Genomic DNA, 21,307 nt, shown 5'->3' on the forward strand with positions numbered 1-21,307 from the left:
ATTTAGGCATGCATTCCCTCTGGAGACATGACTGTTTTGTCCTGGAATCTTCAGTAGTTGTGCGGTCTCAAAGATTGAATGAGTCAAAATCAATTTCGAGTGTCACTTAGTATCATCTGTAAATTCCATGGCCTCCCTCGGAGATAATCATTGTCTTTCACAGTAGCACCAAGAATGGTCGATCACATCCATGATTTTGTTTGTACAAAGTTCAGAGACTTTTCAGACTATAGAGTATAGATGATTTTCGCGGTTCATGCGTCAACAGATGTCTAAAAATGCTTGTTATTGATTATGAATAGATATAATCCATATGGGATTTAATGATATCCTTCTACCTCTCTTTCAGCTTCCTAAATACTACCCTCCTTGCCCCTGTTGATGCGTCTCGCTTCTCTTCAAAACCCGGTCATTTCGATCCATTCTGATAAGTGGTCCAAAGATTTCTCCACCGCCACAGCAGCTTTCCATTTTCTATCAAAGTACAATCTATTTCGTTGCCAGATATTTGTGTATTTCCAGTGAATTTTCCAAAAGAGTGCGGATGGTGCCAGATTAATGCTTTCCACAATTACTTTCTTAGCTTTGCTATCCCATTCAGCCCCTAAGTTGAAGGGGGAGGGGATTCGATTCGCTTGGAGGAGTAAACCTCCCTCTTTTGAGCCCAGATAAGCCGAAGTGTCCTGTTCGTCATCTACCGACGTACAACCCGTACGATCAGTACGTGTATATTCATAGTCCTGATATCTCTCCTGCAACATCTTCATATTTTGGATTTTGTTTGCGAAGACAGATGCGAGAAGAAAACGATCCGGAACACCGCTCGAAGGGACATCTAATTCCGTTGTCATACTCGTAGAATACCCTGCATTCTCCCTCGTCCAACAGAGATCATTTTCCCAAAAGAAATATTGATCTTTCAGCCCGTTCCAGTTTTCAACTAGCTTGTACAGTTCGATTGGTGGGTATAATTGAGACATCTCGAGCTCAGTGACTGGGTATAATCGGAAAGGAAGACTTGTATCGACCAGGCTTCGTAATGGAACCTTTGATGGGTATAGAGCTCTGTATGCAGCGTAAAGCTCAGGACAAGTTAAGCCAAGACAGGTCGAGCCCTCCCAGCCGAGTAGCCCCATCACATTGTATATGATCTCCAGTGGAAGATCTCCGAGACGGCGATGAGTTTTGGTTGGCACTGTATCAATTAACTCATGTTAAATTGTGAAGAGGAATTATCATGTTGCTTACCTTGTAACCAGCAATTTGTGGGGACGTTTCTCATCGTGGTAGATTTCTGAGATTGATGTTTTAGTAGTGGAATTGAGTAGCAAGATTGGTGAACTTTCTCAGTTGATCTTGCTTTCCGAAAATGATTTGGAAATCTGAATGAGATTGAGAATTTGCTAGGGGATGCGATTGGGGGAACTGGAGGTTAGTTCATATGATATTAGACAAGGTACGCTCTTTGAGATAGTGCCGTAGTAAACATTGCGAATAGATTTAGTGCATAATTCGAAGTAGACCGTAAACTCATAAACGTACCGTATTGATCGGGAACTTCATGGAATCAACCGTACCTGAACTTCTGCCTAATTATCTACCATCGATAGTGGTGTAAGATCTGATGGCGGTTTTCATTTGTCTCAAAGATGATCTTTGTAACGGGACCGTAACGATTCATAAAAGCCCTAGTTTTAGAAAAGTTATGAGCGATTGTGCAGTTACTAGCCGGTGAGATAGCTTTGCATAGACCTGAGAGTATCAACTTAAGTGAAGGAAAGGATTTGCATATAGTTGAATAACATGTATTGTATGTAGTATTAGACCAAATATAATTTTGAAATCTTTGAGATTCAATTTGAATCTTTCCAGTCCATTATTGACTCGTTCTTCTCATCCCTCTATCGCCTTAGACCTCAATCGTAAGTAACCATTCCGAAAATGCATTCGAACATATCTCAGCCTGGCGTTCAGCCCAAGCTTCTTGAAAACTTGCATGGTTTAGACGGAATAGAAGACAGTTCGTCCAGTACCATCTCCAGTGCCTTCTATCACGAGCCAAATCTATAGTGCTCAAGATCACCTTTCTAGCCTCCTCCTCCCACCTCTCAACTCCCATGTTGTAAGGATTGGGTAGAGGACTCATCTTAAAAGCGGATTCTGGATCGTCCTCTCGTGAGAGCGAACCGGGCGAAGCTATGAAGGAGTCCCCGATATTTTTCTGATTAATTCTTGGAGTTCTGAATCAGAAATAATCCTCGTAACTATTTCTGAGGCTACATCGCAGCATAGTATTTCTCAGAATAATTTCTGGGGTATTATCAAGCGGAGTAATGTCATATATAGACTTAAGGAGGAATCGAGCTGGTATTACCTTAGGATTGACATTAGAACCTTTGATACGTCCCCATGGGGAATCCGGCGCCCAAAATGTGTATTGATGACCATGCCATGTTCCTAGCAACTGAAATAGCTCGAATCGAGCCTGTTTTGGAGGCTCACGACAAAGAGGAGGAGGACCTGTCTAAACCAATTCTCGCAAGGATATCTTTAATGGGTATAAATGCTTGTAGATTTCGTACATTTGCGAACAGGTCAAGCCAAGGCAAACTGAACGTGCCCAACCAAGCTCTCCCATGATTTGAAACATGATGTCGATTGGGATGTCTCCGAGTTCGCAAGTAGATTGAAGTACTATCGAAGGATCAGCAAATACAGATTTTGAGAAGTACATATTACTGCACTCACCTTTCTCAAGAAGGACATCGGGGGGCCCTTTTTTCCTACCTGTATGTGATGTTGGTTCAACTTTTGCCTTCTTTGTGATATATACCATTTTCCCAGTTTCTGCGGGATATGTATTCAAGAAACAAAAGTAGTCGTACTAATTGATCTATGCGGATGGACTTTCGGGAGAAAGCATACGTAGGCTCAAAATTTTTCAACACCGAGATTTGATGTTAACACCTGGTAGAGTTACTCGAATGGTTGTCTGGATAGACTTTTATCTATCGCTTGCAAGTAAAAGAAGATGGGAATTTGCAACTCAAGAGTTCAATGATCTCATAAAAGGGTGGCTACTTCATTGACGCCGTACATAATGACCGTACTAGATTCAAAGATTGATAAAATTGAGAACCGAAGATATACGATCGCGCCGTATTAACCAGTAATTTCTAGTGATTTCAATAGCGAGTGATCGATCAGTCAATTCTTTACGGCACTCCTTATCATACACCCTACAGTCACAGAAGAAAGCTCTTTCATCTTGGAAGCTAATAATGAGATGAGAGTGTTAGGATTTATAATTCTTTGGTAGAATCGACACCATGAACTTGTTGATTCAATGGTCAAATGTACAATGAGACTCAGTCCCTCTACGGTGTTGATCTGACAAACCACCTTGAATTCCCTATCGATAGCTAAAAGCGGTATTGTAGTGAAAATGTTATTCTATCTGGCCCCAAAACTTTGCATCCCTCCACCATCATGACCTGCACTAACCCTCTAACTCCACTGGTCTATCTTCACCGCCAAGCTCAGCTGCTTTCTCAGAAGGTGCTGCTGATTGCTGACTGGGGGCTTCGTGATACGTTAGAGGTTTCGTCAAAGAACCTGCTGGATGTTCCGTCAACGGTTTTGTTGCAGGATCTCTCTTGTTTTTCCTTCGTTTGTACAGAAAGTACGCCAACCCAAGGACTGCACAAAGCACAATCACAGATGCAACAGCAATACCTGCTGCTAATCCACCACTAATTTTAGTGTGTTTATCCCTGTTTGTCGTATCAACTGCTGTTGAATTTCCAACAGCTGCAGTGGAAGAAGTAGATGCCTGAGTCGAGGAAACCACAGAACTGGAAAGTGTCGGAGAAGAAGTAATTTTGGAGGATGGGGAAGAAGTTGTGGAGGACGAGGAAGAAGTTGTGGATGTTGAAGTAGAAGTTTTAGAGGATGAAGCAGAATCTCCGGTGATAACCAAAAATGCTGGACTTGACACATCACGAGAGTGGGGATTAAACGCAGGATTAAGGTCTTTAAATCGAAGGACGTATTTTGCGGTCTTGCCTAAAACACTGGTTGGGATATCGATTGTCCAGTCGTGAGTGCCGCTATCGTTGGCGTTGATATTCCCTATTAAAAGAAAATCTATCAGTATCATGAAGAGCCTTGGTAGTAAAATGGCAGGTCTTCCATAATTATACCTTCGAGTAACTGGCTATATGCAGTCTTTTCATACTCCCACGATGTGACCCACAAGTTCGTCAAGGTATTAAACTGATAGTCCACTGGCGCCCCGAACCAAGTAATCTGGACAGTGAGACCTTGTCTGAATGTTTGTGAAAGATCTGGCTGGGTGCCATCAGGTACGACCCAGATCGAACCGAAATCTTCAGCTTGCTGAGCTCGAACTGCTGAGAGGTAGAGGAAACAGATACCCAATATAGCTGTGTAGAAATGAAACTCCATTGCGATAACGTGTATAGGTTCAAGCCTTCGATAATCTTTGCTCGTTTTTATGGGAAAATAGATCTGGCTAAGCCGCGAACCCATTAAGATTATGCATTCGGTTACAATATCTTTAATTGGCGATCTCATGACCGACAAAGTGAATACGCCAACTTTCAGCAGTAATTTTGGACTACGAGAATAATTTTCTTGTATAGTCTCCAGCTACTTGGAATCACCTAGGCATGCTTATCTGATGAATTATACACATCTTTTACTCTTGAACGCCTCTATATCTTATTACCGATATATATTTCTGGGACACTTCACTTTTCAGACCGTTCATATGAAGCCCTTATCCAATCAGGTCTCGAATAAAGGTGAATAAAAGCTGGTGACTGTCATGATATAATGTCACATGGTTGGCATCATCTAAAATACTCCAGAATTACTGTAGAGCCGGCACTGAGCTATATGGATGAGAGACTCAGTGGTAACTAGGTATTCATTCTAAAATTGTTAGCATGTATCTTTCTTTTATCTTTATATTGAAGAACTGGGTGTAGGTATGTGGCACTGAGCTACTATTAGACTCTAGATCTGAAGTTGCTGTTAGTATGAACTACTCGTTGCCCAAGGAAATCATGCAATTATTTTAAAAGGGTTGTCTGGTTGCTGACCGTAAATATTTAAGATGTGGTACCTTTGAGCAAGTCGAGATGATAGTGTTAATATGATATCAAACAGATGGCAATATCATAAGCTTGGGTGTAGATTCATCTGAGCTGGTGTAATGTAACATCGTCTATACCTCTGGTGGAACGAGTTATCAACCAAGTTGATACCAGCAGTTCCGTCTCATCTGGCCAATATCGCGGGGAATGCGATACTAGGACATTTGGATGTGTGTTGATAGACTTGTATGTAGGTGATTCAACTGGAAGTTAAGCGATAATAACTGAGTAATAAATTTACTATTTGATTTGAGCACGAGATTCTATCTACCGAGGAAATACATTCTGCTGATATAGCCGGAGACTTTGTTTACTGCTGTCTCATTGCTCCCACACACATCCCACTGCTATGTGACAGTTGGGGCCCAGTGGGATGACCTGGTCAGATGATCTCTTTCCCAAGTGTTCGACTATAACTAGTCAGGCCATTGTATCAACAGAACTTGGTTCCCTATGTTGGAGTTCAACAAAATAAACCCAACATCCTAATCATCGCTCTTACGTGATGACTAGCTATCAAGCCAAGATGTAACAAACAAGTTCTCAAACAGCAGAGCGATCTTGGTTATAGTTGGTGGGATTGGTCGGGGTTATGCCGCTGTTGTTGTCTCTACTCCGAGTTATTAGCATGATTGTATCAGTTACAAGACGAGTTTCTGATCATACCTATTATAATATTCCTCCTTAGCAGCCTTGTACTCTCTGTGACGCTCACGAGTATCCTGGAATGTGGCGGTCAAAGCATGAAGAATACTATGGATGTCATTAACTTTTGTTAACCAAATACCGTACCAGATGTAACTTACGTGCTAACAATAGCTGTGATGAAAGTTCCAAGAGGCAATTGACATCCTGGGTCAGTGGCATAATTGTTCTGCGCTGCAACCTTCTTTCTCTGGCCATAGCAAGGTCCTGCCTTCCCACCATTCGGGCTCGTCAACACGGCGACGGCAATAAACGCTCCCACAAAGGCTATGTCGAGCACAGCTAAGACCCAACGAAGGAATTTCGGCCCGCCGTTTCGCATACTTAGTTTCAAGACCATAATTACAAGAGTGTAAGCAATGGCTGCAACGAGGATGCCTTCAATGGCTCCCTCTGCGTGGGAAATACTGCGATAGAGTTTATAAATCTTTCGGATGCGGATAGAGAAAACGATAAGAGACGATAAAGCAGACAGAAATTGTAGGGTGCGGAGAATTCGTTGAAGGAGGGGGTAGAATTTCGAATTATGGAACCTGGATAAGAAGCCTGCCATTTTGAAGAACTTTTGATTGTGACTTGAAATTTAATTTGACTATAAGAATACAAATAGAGAGAGCGATGAAGAAGAGCACTTGCACTTCTATATAGAATAAAAGTTGCGACAAGATTGCAATGACGCAGCCAGATTCTTAACCAAGCGACATGAAAATCATGGAAATACATGTATCTACAAGTTGCTGTGTTTTGATATGCTGGCATATATTTTGCCCTGTTATTGATAAAAATGACTTCACCTGGGTCTTCGTAAGTCGCGAAATCCAACTCTCCATCGGACCATTGATCTTGACACTACAACTATCAAGTCCAATAAAACAACTCCAGTGTGGTTTCGAGAAGTACTCTGCTACCTCAGTGGCTGAAGTACCCTAGTAGATAGCCACCAGTTGAACAATTACTTTGGGGAAGAGTATTATACGTCCATTCTCGAAGCTTTGAATGCCACTCGACTCACTCAGACGCTCGGCATCCCTTTGCCTCTGACTAGGGAAGAGATTGAATTGTATTTGACGAAGTGTATCATTTCCAGTTTGATAGTCAAAAGTTCAATGGTAATTGTGTTAAGGAACTTTAGAGAAGCTGGAACTACTAGACTCGCTTCTTGACTATACTGAGGTCCCGGCATGACACAAGAATGACGACTCTTGAGCAACAAAAACCCAATGTTTGAGTATACCAGAAAATGGCTTTGTGATGTTAGGTACCACCACGACAATTTAGAGGCTATCATAATTCGTGCAACAGCAAGGATATTTTTGCTACCGCTTCTAAACCATATCAAGAAGTAACTGTATGCTGCTCTTATATCATCGAGGCCTATTTGATTCCATTTGTGAGAAAACAAGTAAAATGTTAGCAAGAAAAGAAGGTGAAACCATATATTACCAAGGCCTACCATAAATGTTTTTGAGATTGTATACTAAATTGAATTCTTTTCTTCTTATACGTAGGTATGTACACTTGCTAAATACTAGATACATTGTTAGCTCGGGCAGAAATCTATCTTTAGTACGGGTATTAATATAAGTTGTGCAATTAAAGCGACAACATTCCTTCTCACCGCCTTTGTCTCATCAATTAATTGTGACAACCCCTTCCAAGGTTTCGAACATAGTAAGCTGCACCGCCACGAGAACCTAGCTCCAGACCCTCGGACCATTAGTTCCACGCGATCAGATTGGAGGCTGGGGAATTGGAGTACGTCTGCCAAGATTGTGGCACATTAGGGCGGGTAAAAAGCCCCCCCTGTTGAAATGTAGTTTTGGTGGCAATCTTCTCATGTGCAGCCTCAAGGAGATGCAGATGTTATATCATGGACGTAGCACTGATAACCAAGAATATCATGATATTGTTCATGGATGGCAATGCGACCCAGGGAGGAAGGACTGCGTCATACCTGCCATTCATTTGCTGAGCACTCTCTGATTCACAGTTCTTGAAAGACTTGGCCGGCTCCGACGATACTAGAAGAAAATTTCCTGTTCAAAGGCCCTGCGATGTTCTCAGTAACACGTTTTACTTGAGATTTAACGTGGTTCATCATCATGCGTGTCACGGTTTTTTAACACACATAATCGTCCCCTTTGTTCCAACATTGCCACATTTAGCTTCGCTCAATCAAGTTTTAGAGAGGAGGCGAAATGGAGGTAGCCATGAAATACCCCTTTGAATGAATGAATAATTGCATGCTGTGGTCATGCCTATAACCCCCAGGTAGGGTAATTTGGCGATAGAAGCATTCCCAGAACGCAACATGAGGTCATGAGTGCTTGAGTGGTGGCGCGACCATCTTAGTTGTTGAATTTCGACTATTTCTATTTTGACCATTACTCTTATTTCAACACCGCAAACTTAAATAGTTTCCAATCACACTCACCATAGTTTCTCACAGATCCAGATCTATATTAGATATGGATGACATTCTGACGACCTCAAGCTCGAACCAAAGGCTTCCAATTTCTGACGAAAACTCTCCCTCTCATCCTCCAACCAATGAGGTATCTAAGTCTGGCTTGAGTGCCGGCGCCTACACTCTATTTCGACCACAAACTCCGGTGCAGACGGAAAATAGCCATGCGCAAGATGTGATTTATCAAAACTCTAAAGTACAAGTAGACGTTGATCAGATAACTATGCAACATCCCGAGACTCATGCCAACAGGACCCTAGCTCAGGAGTATTCCAAGAATCATGTTATGCGGAATGAGGATCTAGCATCATCGGGCAATTTACATACCAAGGCAACTCCAGCGCAAATTGCAGGTGCGCCTACACACGAGAATGCCAATACTTCTGGCCATACACTCAAAACAAGATAGATGTAATGTTAGCTAGCGCAAAAGAGACAGCAACCTTGATAGACCCAGATGCCGCGCAGGCACAATTCGTTTCTGCTAAAGCAGCCGTGAACACAAAATTGAGAACGATGACGAACCTAACAGCTCAAAATATCAGTGAGCAAGTGTGGGAAAACTTTTCAGCTGACATTCATGAGATAGCACGCAAAGACTATGGTATTCGAGGTGCTGTGCAACAGCATGATGGTAGTCCCGTCGATAACATTAGAGATATCGGATGGCACAGACCTCTCACTGAGATTCCGGATCCATTGCTTGGAGGTCTGCCAAATGGAAGACTGTTTTCGTTGATAAGGCGTTTCAACAAGGTAAGAAGATCACTAGCATATGGATAGCATTCTAATTCGATCAGGATGTATTTGATGTTCGTGCAGTCGATCTCAAAGTTTCTCGTGGGCTTGACCTAAACGATGCCTGGTCGGACGAACACGCTGCAGACAAGGCTACTTTGCATCTCGAGCGAATGTACTTATCGATGATACTTGGATTCGCTAGCCTTGGGAAACATGTTGCTAGACTGCGGTCATGGAAAGAAACTCGTCGAACAAGCGTTTTCTGTGCTGTATGTTTTATCCCAGTACTATTATGTGTAGCTGCTTACAAGATATAAGGCATATTTTACAGCATGGGCTCTTGATCTGTTATTGCCATTAGTGCTTGGCAGTCTGATTGCGCTAGTCTCTTCAAAAGAGGCTCGCAACATTCTATTTCCTCCAGCTCCCCTAGCTCTGGTAAACATGGGAACTGGCGGAATCCAAAAACCTCAAGCTGGTCAACTGGGAACAAGCAACACTCTCACCGGCGCACCGGAAAAGCAAGAGGGTGAAGCTGTTGAAGAAGAAGCTGCCAATTTTGTAAGTAACATTCATCACATGGTTGAAAGAGCAATCGGAATGCATGCGAAGAAGCAGAATGAGGGAGACCCGCTAGAAAGCAAAGTTCCAAAACCTATCAGAAACGCTGCAAAAGCTGTTCACTCGGCTGGATTTGCCCCTGCAGATACTGGAAACGACAAATACATGACTCAAAAACCCATGGAAGAAATGCTTTGGGACAAAGCTAGCCCAGAGCAAATTGAACCCATCATCCAGACAGTACCTCACATCATAGGCGAGATTGTCGACAATTGGGAGCGCTTCACCAAGTAGGTGATATTATGATTTTGCTTTGTGACTTTTGGCTAACCTTCTAAGCGCGATCTCGGCCACACCACCATTCCCAAAGATGGCTTTTCTACGGATTGACGCTGTTTTAATACCTACATTTCTGATGTCACTATTTGTCAGCTACTATATGGTGTACAAAGGAATTGGTTTCTTCATTGGCTTTGGCATTTTTGGCGACCCAATCTTGACACCAAGTCTCCAGTGGCTGAACCAAAATTATTCTAATTGGAAAGAGCTTTTAGAGCCCAAGAAGTAGGTCACTTCTCGTTCGTGGCTAGAAGGCAAAACTAAAACTGTGCAGTAACATTCTCCGTGGTGTTCCCACAAATAACCAGCTAACACTCACACTCCTGAGAATTGGGGAGGCCAATCATACGCCTCTCCCTCCAGTACGAACCTCTCACCCCAATGATTGCAATCAGAAGCAAATCATTGATAAGGATAACATTCCGCTTGACGCCACGGATACCGAAATTCAGCACGCCATTCATCCTTCTGGAAACATGGAGAAATCTCATCCGCAAGAAGAAGAGCAGGGCAAGGGCCAGAAGCACGGAAAGCTGGCTAAGTTTATCCGTGCCCTAAAGGCCAACACCAAGGCATCTGTAGAGACGAAATTAGCCGTGGACCATGTCAGAGCTAAGGTTGGTAACGAAAAAGCCAAAGGACAACTAGGCATTCTTCCGAAGAAGGAGAATCTGATTTACGCTGGCCCTAGCGAGTATAAGGCTCGATATGACGGCAAGAAGGGCTGGCTCTACCTCACGGGCAACTCTATACTGTTCAGCCACAAAGAGCAGGGCAACAGATCCTCTCTAGTTGTTGAGATACCTTTTTTAGAGATCAAGCAACTAAAGCGAGTAGCGGCATTCTCAGCCAAGGCTGCGGAGGTAGCAGCTGATTGGGGTACTGACAAAGATCTACTGGGGAGTGTAGAGATTGATGGGTTGAATGATAAGACGTGGAAGTTTACTGCGTTGCCGGAAAGGGATGAGCTGTTTAACCGCTTGGTCGCTATTAGTGGGCACCGATGGGAGAATTTGTGAACCGGGTGGTTGTGTACGATAGGAAGCAAGGAGCAGGAGGGGTTAAAGGGTCGTTAATTTTTTTGGGAGGAAAAATTCTTTCCGTGTTTGATAAGAAGTAAAAATTGTATAACTTTGCCTGGTAGCGAAAAGTATGACGAGCCATCTGAATATAGCAAGTGACATAGAGATCGATATTGCGTGAACGCCGGTGCTAATCAAGGAGCGAATAATTGATTGATTGAATGATTGATTAACGTCCTGTATCAGTCTAAGAATGTATAGGACGGCTACAGCATATGAATTTAGCAAGTCTATGTATCGTATCTACAAAAGGGTTCTTTAGTAGTAGTTACTAACGATCAAGTGAATATTGAGGGGCTAGCCCTATGAAAGTAAAAAACAAGAAGCAGGACAGTTGTTCCAGCAAACAATTTTTTCTTATACACGTTATTAGTATCCGGATCGGTGAGTTTCGATTGTTTTTAGATCCTCAAGCTCGAGATTTATATACTTGAAAAGCGCGGCCGTTTGATTGATCAAATCAATCAAAAGAGGTTTTAGCTGAGGTTTGTCAACGATTTTTAGACACAATTCTCTTCATCCTAGTATCTGCTTGGAGATTTGCATTGAAAGACACAGAAGATTTTGATCAGTATTACTATCCATTGAGATAGTTTACAAGCTATTCAAACTGAAATTGAAACCAATAGTCTTGGTATACTGATACCTACGGAAAGGCGAAGATTACGAATAATGATTTGAACTAGATTGAAAGACACAAAAACGGCCACAGGGAAAGGAGCAAATATGAGCATTACTTGTAGATAGAGCCATAGGTTTGAAGTGCGTATCTATCGATTCCTACATAAGATCAAAAGCCAACAGGTCTTTTGTCTAGAAGTCTCCAGGTGCGATATCCTGCACAAAAGAATGAATCCCGTTCTGTCTAAATATCAGACTCTCAAATTCAAGTGAAGTTCGAAATTCGCTGAATAGTTAAATGGTTGGGGAAACGGTAAGACGCTATGGATGATTATCGGTAAATATCATGAAGATTTATGACATGGTTAGACTTACAGGCGTGAAAGTGGTGGTTTTAGTTATCCTTGTCGTACTCGTTATTGTGGTTGTGCGAGTTGCCCTAGCCCCAATGATCTGTCAGTGAAATGGACGAATCATTATTTAATTTACACTCACGGCTCCTGGATTGAGGTGAGAGATAATGCCATCCCTAAATTTATCGTCGTGGTGCTACCCGGACCAGTGACGTAAATTGTTTTCGTCGAATCTTGAGTGCTAGATGCAGAGCCTAATGATTCAGAACTCGACTTGTCGATTCTAGAAGTTGAGGTTATGTTCTTCGCCGATAAACTTGTAGATACTATCTTTGTTGAAAGTACGAGAGTTCCGGGCGTGACAGTTATATATATTTCGGGAGCAAATGCTAACACTGCGGTCTAAAAACGTTAGTATTGTCTGCGATCATGTGTCAAGGTGATCATACCGAAGATACTGCAGTGGAAACTGAGATGGCCCCAGTGTAATAAATCGGTAGATATTCCGTATGAATGACCCAGATTTCAGTGACAGTTGTACACATTTGAACGCCGTCGGATGACAGTCCGCATATTTGAACGTGTATATCTGATGGATCATCTGCTGCAATTGACCGCCATGGAGCGGCATAATATGTTGTAACATTTTGAACATAGTTATTCGTCAACGGCGGAATTTCCTGGCGCTTGTGAAGAACTGAGACGCTGCTCGCAGGAGGTGTTGTAGTAGCTAAAGAATAGCCGTACTGTGTAGAGAAGGTGACAATCTCATCACATTCAGAGACAGTATGCTTAGTAAAGTATCCTGTTAAGACAGTTGAACATTTAGTCGTGATGATAGTCTGAAAAGAAGGCGAACATGATGTAGTCCTTGCATCTGGCAAGTTGCACGTCTCGAAAACGGGAATTACTGAAGTGACATTCATCCCTTGGGAAGTAGGGCTGGGTCGAATAGACTTAGTAGCAGGCCAAGGCAACGTATAGTTGATCGAGGATGTCCGCCCAGTGGATCCTTCTTGGTAGGTTTGTGCTACACTAACATGTTTGTAATTCTCTTGACCATCATCATCTGTCGACCTACTATAGGTGAGATGAATAAGAGCCGACTTCTTGTTTCTTCCTGAAACTCCGATGGGTAAAATGCAAAGAACTGAAGTAAGTACCAATAAAGTCAACATGATCGTTCAGGAATTTCAAATCAAGAAGAGAAAAAGGAACATCCGGGTCTGCAGAGGGAGAAAAAGTAAGAACGAGAAAGCGAGGAAGAATAAATCGTCAACGATTTATATATAGCAAGAACATTATGATACATGACAACGCGCAAGACGCGAAAACGAGTGGTATTTGAATGTTGGCGTTACTACAAGCCAAAATTACTGTGGAATGTAAATGTGATAAGATTTGTTGATACCCAGACTTCACTGTTGCTTAGCATTCTTAAGACTATTTCTTAGCATCATCATGAAATTGTTAAATTCTCATGAGCCTAGAGGCCTGGAAAGTTCGGATGCATAGAAATGCAACTTTGCAATGTATTCTTGATGATGATAAAATCGATGGCGGCGCGATGCGTGTGGAAGAAAAGTGGTGTTGTGTTGTCTTGTGGGATGAGTTTTGTGTGAACATTCCGGTCGCCGTATTCGAATGCCCCTCTCCACTTGGTGGTACGAAACTTTGTTATCAAAGGCAACAGTATAAAGATTCCCGTGTAAACACAAACCATTCTCAAGTACAAGTCCAGTACGACGATCGAGTATTCTCAAGAACCGGCCTTTTCATAACATTGATACAAGTGTTGCTTTGAGCTGGATTGAGGTCAAAAGGTTTGATTAATCATGCCTCCCAAGAAGCCGAAACAAAGTACAGCTACACCCGAATCTCTGTCTCCAAATTGGCCCCCCTTCAAACCTCTCATGCCACCTTCGAATTTGTCGCTCGAAACTATCGTTCCTGGTCAGATCATTACAATACCAAATTTCTGGACATCTGCTTTGTGTAAAAACTATGTCTCATTCTTGAAAGGGTTGCCCTTAACCACAACACCTGGAAAGCCTAAAAAGGGTGATGCATTGAGAGTCAATGATAGATTTCGAGTTGATGATTGGAACTTTGCCGAACGGCTTTGGAGAGAGACAGGACTGAAGGAGCTTCTATGTGGTGAAATTGAGAGGGAATATGAAGAAGAGAGCGATAAGATGAGCGAAGAAGAACGAAGAGAGTTATGGTGAGTGCTCCGCCGCTTCATTGCGTGTAGTGATATATACTCGTTAAGATGATGCTGACAATTGTACCTCACAGGGGAGGAGATGTTATAGGTCTGAATCCCGCCATTCGGATATATAGATATTCTAAGGGGCAGTTCTTCGATTGCCATTGTAAGTCAGCCTTCTCTCACGAGTCACGGGAATTTCTCATTCTCACTTATTCTCTCAGATGATGAATCAAATCTTATCACGCTTCCAACAAAGCCTGCGTCTACTCCCGCAAAGACAACCTGGACACTATTATTATACCTCACGTCTCCAGCAACAGGTTGTCTAGGAGGAGAAACAGTCTTTTACCCTGAGGAGCTTCCTAACAAGAAGTCCCCTATCGACAAACCTGTTGTCATAAACCTCGAGACTGGAATGGTATTATTGCACAAGCATGGAGATGATTGTATGTTGCATGAGGGAAGAGAAGTTACGGAGGGTGAGAAGTGGATTATAAGGACTGATGTCTGTATAAAACGTGTGACTAAGTCAACCTTCTGATAGTTACGAATTAGTGCTGAATCTCATTACCAACCTGCCAACCTGCGTAGGTGGTGACCTACATTTTGGGTATAAAATATTTATGCATGATTGAATAAATTATGCAAAAATGCATTATTCAGCGTGGCGGACCACCAAAATAAACCAATTCGGTAAACCTTCCCTGTTCTCCGCATCAACTTTCTTACCCATACCTCTTGTTGGATGAGAGACAACGTGGTACAGCTAATAAGATTGCTTCCCCTCACCAACAACTGTATTTCATACGAACAAGTTCATGGCACACAGATGGCTTACGATACTGCCACTTCAAGATCTATTGATTGCTTTCACACCGATACTCTGTCTACTAACACATAGCAACTAATAAGTTTAGCTTAGATACTTCATAACAAGAACACCCAGCTTATCCTGCTCAGAATAATAAGACATCCTCCTCAATTATGTTTTCCAAAGTATCTCTAACTCGAAACTTTCTCCGAGCTGCCAAGCCAGCCACGGTTCCACGTAGAGCTCTTATGACCCTCCCCTCATTTTCGCTCGAAGGAAAGACTTGTGTTGTCACCGGCGCTGGAAGAGGGATTGGGAAAGAATGTCTTACTGCTTTTGCGCTCAGTGGTGCCCGCGGGGCTTGCGTTGACCTCACTCGCTCCATTGGTGAGCAATCGATCGATCACATCAAAACGAGTATTGAACCCACGAATCCCTTTTACAAACCCGACCTCCGTGCTTATGGATGTGACGTGGCATCGGAAGAAGCAGTACAAAAAACATGGGCAGAGATCATCGAAGATTTTGGACATGTCGATGTAGTTGTTACAGCTGCGGGCATTGTTGAGAATTATGAGGGAGAGAAATATCCTTTTGATAAATGGAAAAGAATGGTGGACATAAATCTTAATGGAAGCTTCTTGTTCGCCAGGGAGGCAGGGAAATACTGGATCGAGAAAAAGTCCAAGGGAAGCTTGATTCTGATATCGTCGATGAGCAGCATGATTTGTGTCAGACCACAAAAGCAAGCGGCGTATAATGCTGTAGGTGTACATTTTGTTCACAGCTAGCCCGCCCTGCTAGCGAAAGAGTTCGAAAAGGTCATCGCAAATTCCATTGCTAACACGACAAAGAGTAAAGGAGCCGTCTCGATGCTTGGTAAAAGTTTGGCCACAGAGGTAAGAATCCTAGTATTTTGCTCCCGGAATAGGACTTACCTGAATTCAGTGGGGCCCCTATGGGATTAGGGTCAACAATTTATGCCCCGGATACGTGAAAACAGATCTCATAATTGATCTTTTGGAAAAGGAGGGAAAACACATCGAAGAAAATTGGGTAAAAGATATACCAATGGGGCGTCTCAGCCATCCAAGTGAGTTACAAGGAACGCTCGTCTACATGGCGAGTGATGCATCAAGCTATCTGAATGGCTGTGATCTTGTAAGTTCAACATTGCATGGATAATACATTCACACGTGCCTCTCACTAATTCTCGTAGGTCGTTGACGGTGGTTATACCTGCTATTAATTTCTGCAAGGCATTCAGGCAATTCTGGGTCACTTTAGTATACTATTAGAGATTCATCAATCTTTCACATTTTCTTTAAACCAAGAAGCTTTCATTGATGCTATCCCGATGAAGTGCACGGATTGTGGTTTGACAGAAGTCCGTAAAGTAGTTCTTTGCCTCGCATGACAAAACATTTCGCGTCTGAGCTATGTTCCTTTCTCCAACCCAGCCCACGTAATCCTTTTTGTTTTGCCAGATTTTTGTAGCAATTGATTCGTCCAAACTTGATCAATTGCGGAAATTGTGCTTGCTTTTCACTTCTGCTACAAGCTTCTCAATATTCTTCGTCACTCTGTACTAAGCTTTGGCCTCGGCTATCGTGCCTTCAGCTTTATATTCCATATAAAGGAACCATAAGTGAAAATTTGAACTCTTCTTAACAATTTCATACGATCTGTCTTTCTATTACAACAAAATCCTACTCCAATACAAGCTCTTAGACCTTTCAAATCCCAATTCTATGCCACACAACCAGTCGTTATACTAAGCCTGTGCCAGTATACCTCTCAGCTCATAAATAAACTTTCTGAAACACAGACTTCACATCGTACACAACTACCAAAATGCGTATCGCCATTGTTATCGCTGTAATGTTTGCATCTGTCGCGTCGGCTCGTGTCATTCCAGCATTCTTGACGTCTCCATCAACCGAAGGTGTTACGACGAGAAGTATTAGACATTCAACTACGCTAGGTCGCAGTCATCTCGAGGTGGACATGTTGTAAGGAGATTGTCTAAAGATGAATGGGTCGATGTTCACTATCATTTTCCGTGTCGTTAGCTGGTCCATCGGCCTTTTGTTCGTTGCAAATACGGGCATGGAGGAGTTTTTGATATCAATAATGGGTGATATGTGCTTGGTTATAGGTCTAGCGACGCGTGTGTTACAGTCGAGGAGTTAAGGGCGAAGGATCAGGATGAAGGAAGTTCAATGAAGTGTTTAAGCTGGTTGTGATACCGCGAATATCCTTTGTGGAAGCGGAATTTCCGAGAAGATGCCCATCTTCATGTTTTCAAGCAATGCAAACGGTTATACATTCAGTTCTCGTCTTAACATGTGATCATGAAGTTGCTCATAAATAAATTGACATTGACTTGACGGCCAGAAACTGCTTCTACCCCAGGTCCTTCCTCTTTTAATGCTTCAGAAGACCTTCAGCCATACACCCTCTGGACTGTGGATAGTGACGCCTTTGATTATACCGTACCGTATTTTTCTTCCACTAGAATACCAACATCATAGAACGAGAGTATCATGAAGCGCACACGCAGCTTGACGCAGAACTTATCAATACAGTGAACTTGTGACCATGACTAACCATTCTCAAGAACCAAGCTAGTAGTTTCTTACCACTAGTCCATGTCCACGCTCGCCAGGTCGATTATGCCGTAATATCGGACCATGAGGTCCCATTTCCGGCTTCTTCTCTTTCTCTTCATCCACCCGCTCGCCCACAGCACCATCACGATTTGCTCTCCAAACACCACCCTCCTCACCACCAAATTCTTCTTTCTTCCATACCTCCACCTTTTTCTTACATTCCTCCAGGGCTTCTTCACCTGCTCTCCAAGCTGCCTGGCGATGAGGCGAAGACACTGTAATCAAAATGCTTTCCTCTCCAATAGGTACAACTCCCAATCGATGGATCATGGCAATGGATGTCAATGAATGTTTTTGAACAATTGCTTTACAGATACTGAGCATAGTTTGTAAGGCCCGTGGCTCGTATGATGTATATTGAAGTTCTTTCACTGGTTTCCCTCCAAAGTTGTCTCTGGTGGTACCTACTAATGATTCAGTACGATACTCCGAGATCTGTATCTATCTCGTTGATTTTACCTGCGAAAAGAACGATGGCTCCGGCCTTTGGGCTTCGGACTTTGTCCATCATCACCTTGGCATCAAGATACTCGTGAGTTAATGCTACATAGCAATTATCTTCGCAAAGCTCTTTAGCCATGATTTCAAGATTTTTGAGATAATTAAAATCCTGTGATGCAATCCATTAGAGGAGAACTCGTAAGGCCTGCGCTGGGTGTTCATGTGGTGGGGTAGGTAGCCTTCTGTATTGTGGCGTGTAGTGGGGTCAGCCTTGCTTGTTTGTGGCTCAAAGCTGACCTTCCAAAAACAACCAGCCTTGATTTAACAAACATCATTAATGAATTAACAATCGACTTGCCAACATTTCAATCACATATACTTCCCATCTCAATACTCATAGTTCAATAACTCAGGATTACACTCATAATTGATATCTTATGACTTTCACGGCGTCATGAGTTCCAGACTTTACAAACCAGGCCCTGATGCCGACATGTATGACGATCAAGAATATTCGAGCGAATACCGACAACATGGAGCGCCTGGATATGATTCTTATCAATCGCGGAAGGGTAATCGATAGTTTAGACATGCAAATTCCCAAGTATATGTGCTGATTATCGATGTCTTAAGATAACTCAAGGAGTCCTTTGCGAGGATCTGCTTCTGGCAGACAATACGACTCGGAGTATACAGAACGGGCATATCGAGACGAGCGCAACCAGTATGGCAACAGATATGAGCGCGGTTATGACAGGGAAAGATCAAGATCTCCGCGCAGAGAGAATAGGGGCCGCTATACGGACCGCGATCGCGAGGGATACAGATCTCCAGTCCGGGGAAGAAGTCGCAGCCCTTCGCCTTACCATGGCGCACCACCAAATCGGACAATAATCTTTGAGGGACTGCCTCTCGATTTGACACAGGAAGACGTTGGCCGCCCCATTCCTATATTAATATCGAATCTGAGAATCCATTTCTAGACTAAGTGTTAATGTGAATAAATTTGGAATTCTGGCTAAGCATAGCGATTGGCCACCTTGGCCATTGTTTTGAGTTATAGATATCAAAAGAACTTCAAACAAACTTCAAAGTTGAGGATGTGGAGGAGATCAGATTGATCAAGGACAAGAAAACTGGTAGGTCAATCTTTCCTCGAAGGGAACGTACGTCTCACAATTTTGCTCGTAGGTATATCAAGAGGTTTTGCCTTTGCGCAATTTTATACTCTACCAGAAGCGAAACGATTCCTCGAGGAACATTACCCAACAGTTTCTTTTCATGGTACTTCGCCGGCGTCGGAACCAAGCAAAGTTAGAATCGCTTACAGCCGTGAGAAAACTGATCAAGAACGAGCAAGCAAGCATGAGGATGATTGGAAATGCGATGTTGTATGTTATGTTTTATGCCGTTTGGATACTCAAGCCTAATCAGATCTAGTGCTACACATTGAATTATTCATACAGGATGATGTGTTTCAAGTGCAATGGGCCCAGAACTAGTACGTTGCGACCAGCCACATTCACGGTCTGTATCGCTAACAATCTTAGGATCAACTGCTCATGGCGTTGTTGTGACACAAGGAAATGTATCTAGTTACTCAGGCTTCGCCACAACTGGAGACAGTGATGCGTCACCCGATGGAACCGCTTCTCAATTTCTCTTACTTAGAGGCCTTGAACCTGGCGTGACGGAGGAGATTCTTGCCAAAGGAGTGTGCAAACTTTACAAGACCAAAGCAAGCACATCAGGAGATACACACACGGCTAAGAAGACGAAGATTTCCTCTACTTCTGGTGATGCTTCGCTTGGCGCAAAAGAAGGCTCTCTCCGTCGTGTGCTACTGGTTCGAGATCGTAAGACAAACGACAGCTGGCGATACGGGTTTGCCGAATTTGGTTCGGTTGAGGATGCACAAAATGCGTTAGCTAAGTACAATGCTACAGATAAATTTACGATATCTTCGAAGCCTGTCATTGTCTCGTACATCCACGCAGGTGTATTTGTGCCTGTCCTTGACTTGCTGAACGAGGAAACAGCGAGGTTCACATTTAGCCCACTGTCAAACTCTGCGATTAGTTTGATGTACTGGGATGCTACAGCTTATGCCAGCGAGTTCTCCACTGTAACTCCAGAAGCTCCTATAAAGCATGCGAATAACCAGCGAACCAGGGTAGCTACGGCGGCAGCAAACGAAGGACTTGTTGGTGGCAAGGATGGAGAACCTCGGTCCAAGAAAAGAAAAGTCGAGAAAGAGTCTGCTGCTAGTGCTAAGACAGTTGTAGCGCCATATCTACAATTCTGGACCAATAGACATAATGAGATTCATGGTCTACCTGCGAAAGAGTTTGACGACAATGATTCTGAATCGACCGTTGGGATTGCAAAATCAATGCCAGAACCCATTGCAGATTCTCCACCTACTCAGTCATATGCAGATCTGGGCCGCAAATGCTGTCTCTTATGTTCCCGCCAATTCAAGACAGAAGCAGAAGTCAACAAACACGAAAGAATCAGTCAGCTTCATCGTGATAACACGAAGAATGAAGAGCTAATTTCGAAAGCTTTAGCTAAGCTCAATAAATCCGAAAGCTCCGCTTATAGAGATCGAGCCAAAGAACGCCGTCAGGCTTTCAATCAACCGAAGCAACCTGCTGCGCAACACAACAAACCAAAAACTTCGTCTTCCACGACCAGCCCTCCTTCGCAAAAAGGGGAACAAAGCGAGCCTGTGGCACCAGTTCAGTCAAAAGGTGCAGCACTACTGGGAAAAATGGGTTGGACTGCGGGAGAAGGCTTGGGCGCCCAGGGCACAGGAAGAACAGAGGCTATTGCAACAGAACTATATACTCAAGGGGTGGGCTTAGGAGCTGAGGGTGGTAAGCTCGGTGATGCGATGAAGGAAGCGGAGAGACAGACAAAGGGTGATTATAAGGCGTTTGTGGGCAGGACCAAAGAAAAGGCTAAGGAACGATATGAGACTTTGGGTTGACTGCTTTGGCGAGCTTGAATGTGTATTGTATTGTATTATATTTTTAGATATATAATGATACTGGTTTCATATCAGGAATTAAGTTCTTTCAGAATCTTTCTATATGGGTGGTGCATATCTTTTGACAGTA

General features: G+C 43.0%; 9 protein-coding genes across 9 annotated transcripts; 4 read left to right on the forward strand and 5 right to left on the reverse strand.

Annotated features, from left to right (window-relative positions):
- Window positions 1–398: 398 nt before the first annotated feature.
- Window positions 399–1,282, reverse strand: EAF02_003996 (uncharacterized protein; the record flags this gene model as incomplete). Its single annotated transcript, XM_038900044.1, has 2 exons — window positions 399–1,195; window positions 1,249–1,282. The coding sequence occupies 2 exons, from the start codon at window positions 1,280–1,282 to the stop codon at window positions 399–401; spliced, it is 831 nt and encodes a 276-aa protein (XP_038759751.1).
- A 2,217-nt stretch (window positions 1,283–3,499) lies between these two features.
- On the reverse strand, window positions 3,500–4,467 carry EAF02_003997 (uncharacterized protein; the record flags this gene model as incomplete). The annotated part of the gene is made up of 2 exons (XM_038900045.1): window positions 3,500–4,131; window positions 4,203–4,467. 2 exons carry the CDS (start codon window positions 4,465–4,467, stop codon window positions 3,500–3,502), a joined length of 897 nt encoding a protein of 298 aa, XP_038759752.1.
- A 1,127-nt stretch (window positions 4,468–5,594) lies between these two features.
- On the reverse strand, window positions 5,595–6,871 carry EAF02_003998 (uncharacterized protein). The gene is made up of 3 exons (XM_038900046.1): window positions 5,987–6,871; window positions 5,847–5,933; window positions 5,595–5,790 (listed from the first exon to the last, which is right to left on the reverse strand). The coding sequence occupies exons 1-3, from the start codon at window positions 6,436–6,438 to the stop codon at window positions 5,724–5,726; spliced, it is 606 nt and encodes a 201-aa protein (XP_038759753.1). The 5' UTR covers window positions 6,439–6,871; the 3' UTR covers window positions 5,595–5,723.
- A 1,482-nt stretch (window positions 6,872–8,353) lies between these two features.
- EAF02_003999 (uncharacterized protein) lies at window positions 8,354–11,012 on the forward strand (the record flags this gene model as incomplete). Its single annotated transcript, XM_038900047.1, has 6 exons — window positions 8,354–8,705; window positions 8,762–9,108; window positions 9,153–9,362; window positions 9,412–9,944; window positions 9,994–10,218; window positions 10,268–11,012. The coding sequence occupies 6 exons, from the start codon at window positions 8,354–8,356 to the stop codon at window positions 11,010–11,012; spliced, it is 2,412 nt and encodes an 803-aa protein (XP_038759754.1).
- Window positions 11,013–11,646: 634 nt separating this feature from the next.
- EAF02_004000 (uncharacterized protein) lies at window positions 11,647–13,709 on the reverse strand. The gene is made up of 3 exons (XM_038900048.1): window positions 12,499–13,709; window positions 12,192–12,451; window positions 11,647–12,135 (listed from the first exon to the last, which is right to left on the reverse strand). The coding sequence occupies exons 1-3, from the start codon at window positions 13,225–13,227 to the stop codon at window positions 12,051–12,053; spliced, it is 1,074 nt and encodes a 357-aa protein (XP_038759755.1). The 5' UTR covers window positions 13,228–13,709; the 3' UTR covers window positions 11,647–12,050.
- A 175-nt stretch (window positions 13,710–13,884) lies between these two features.
- EAF02_004001 (uncharacterized protein) lies at window positions 13,885–14,802 on the forward strand (the record flags this gene model as incomplete). Its single annotated transcript, XM_038900049.1, has 3 exons — window positions 13,885–14,273; window positions 14,348–14,424; window positions 14,483–14,802. 3 exons carry the CDS (start codon window positions 13,885–13,887, stop codon window positions 14,800–14,802), a joined length of 786 nt encoding a protein of 261 aa, XP_038759756.1.
- A 443-nt stretch (window positions 14,803–15,245) lies between these two features.
- On the forward strand, window positions 15,246–16,321 carry EAF02_004002 (uncharacterized protein; the record flags this gene model as incomplete). Its single annotated transcript, XM_038900050.1, has 4 exons — window positions 15,246–15,836; window positions 15,927–15,971; window positions 16,021–16,233; window positions 16,292–16,321. 4 exons carry the CDS (start codon window positions 15,246–15,248, stop codon window positions 16,319–16,321), a joined length of 879 nt encoding a protein of 292 aa, XP_038759757.1.
- A 1,111-nt stretch (window positions 16,322–17,432) lies between these two features.
- Window positions 17,433–18,324, reverse strand: EAF02_004003 (uncharacterized protein; the record flags this gene model as incomplete). Its single annotated transcript, XM_038900051.1, has 2 exons — window positions 17,433–18,148; window positions 18,204–18,324. 2 exons carry the CDS (start codon window positions 18,322–18,324, stop codon window positions 17,700–17,702), a joined length of 570 nt encoding a protein of 189 aa, XP_038759758.1. The 3' UTR covers window positions 17,433–17,699.
- Window positions 18,325–18,531: 207 nt separating this feature from the next.
- EAF02_004004 (uncharacterized protein) lies at window positions 18,532–21,253 on the forward strand. Its single transcript, XM_038900052.1, has 6 exons — window positions 18,532–18,757; window positions 18,819–19,117; window positions 19,249–19,324; window positions 19,377–19,576; window positions 19,626–19,686; window positions 19,736–21,253. Exons 1-6 carry the CDS (start codon window positions 18,640–18,642, stop codon window positions 21,175–21,177), a joined length of 2,196 nt encoding a protein of 731 aa, XP_038759759.1. The 5' UTR covers window positions 18,532–18,639; the 3' UTR covers window positions 21,178–21,253.
- The last annotated feature ends 54 nt before the right edge of the window (window positions 21,254–21,307 follow it).

Source organism: Botrytis sinoallii, assembly GCF_014898435.1.
Source record: "Botrytis sinoallii strain Bc 23 chromosome Unknown BSIN_006, whole genome shotgun sequence".
NCBI classification, from domain to species: Eukaryota; Fungi; Ascomycota; class Leotiomycetes; order Helotiales; family Sclerotiniaceae; genus Botrytis; species Botrytis sinoallii.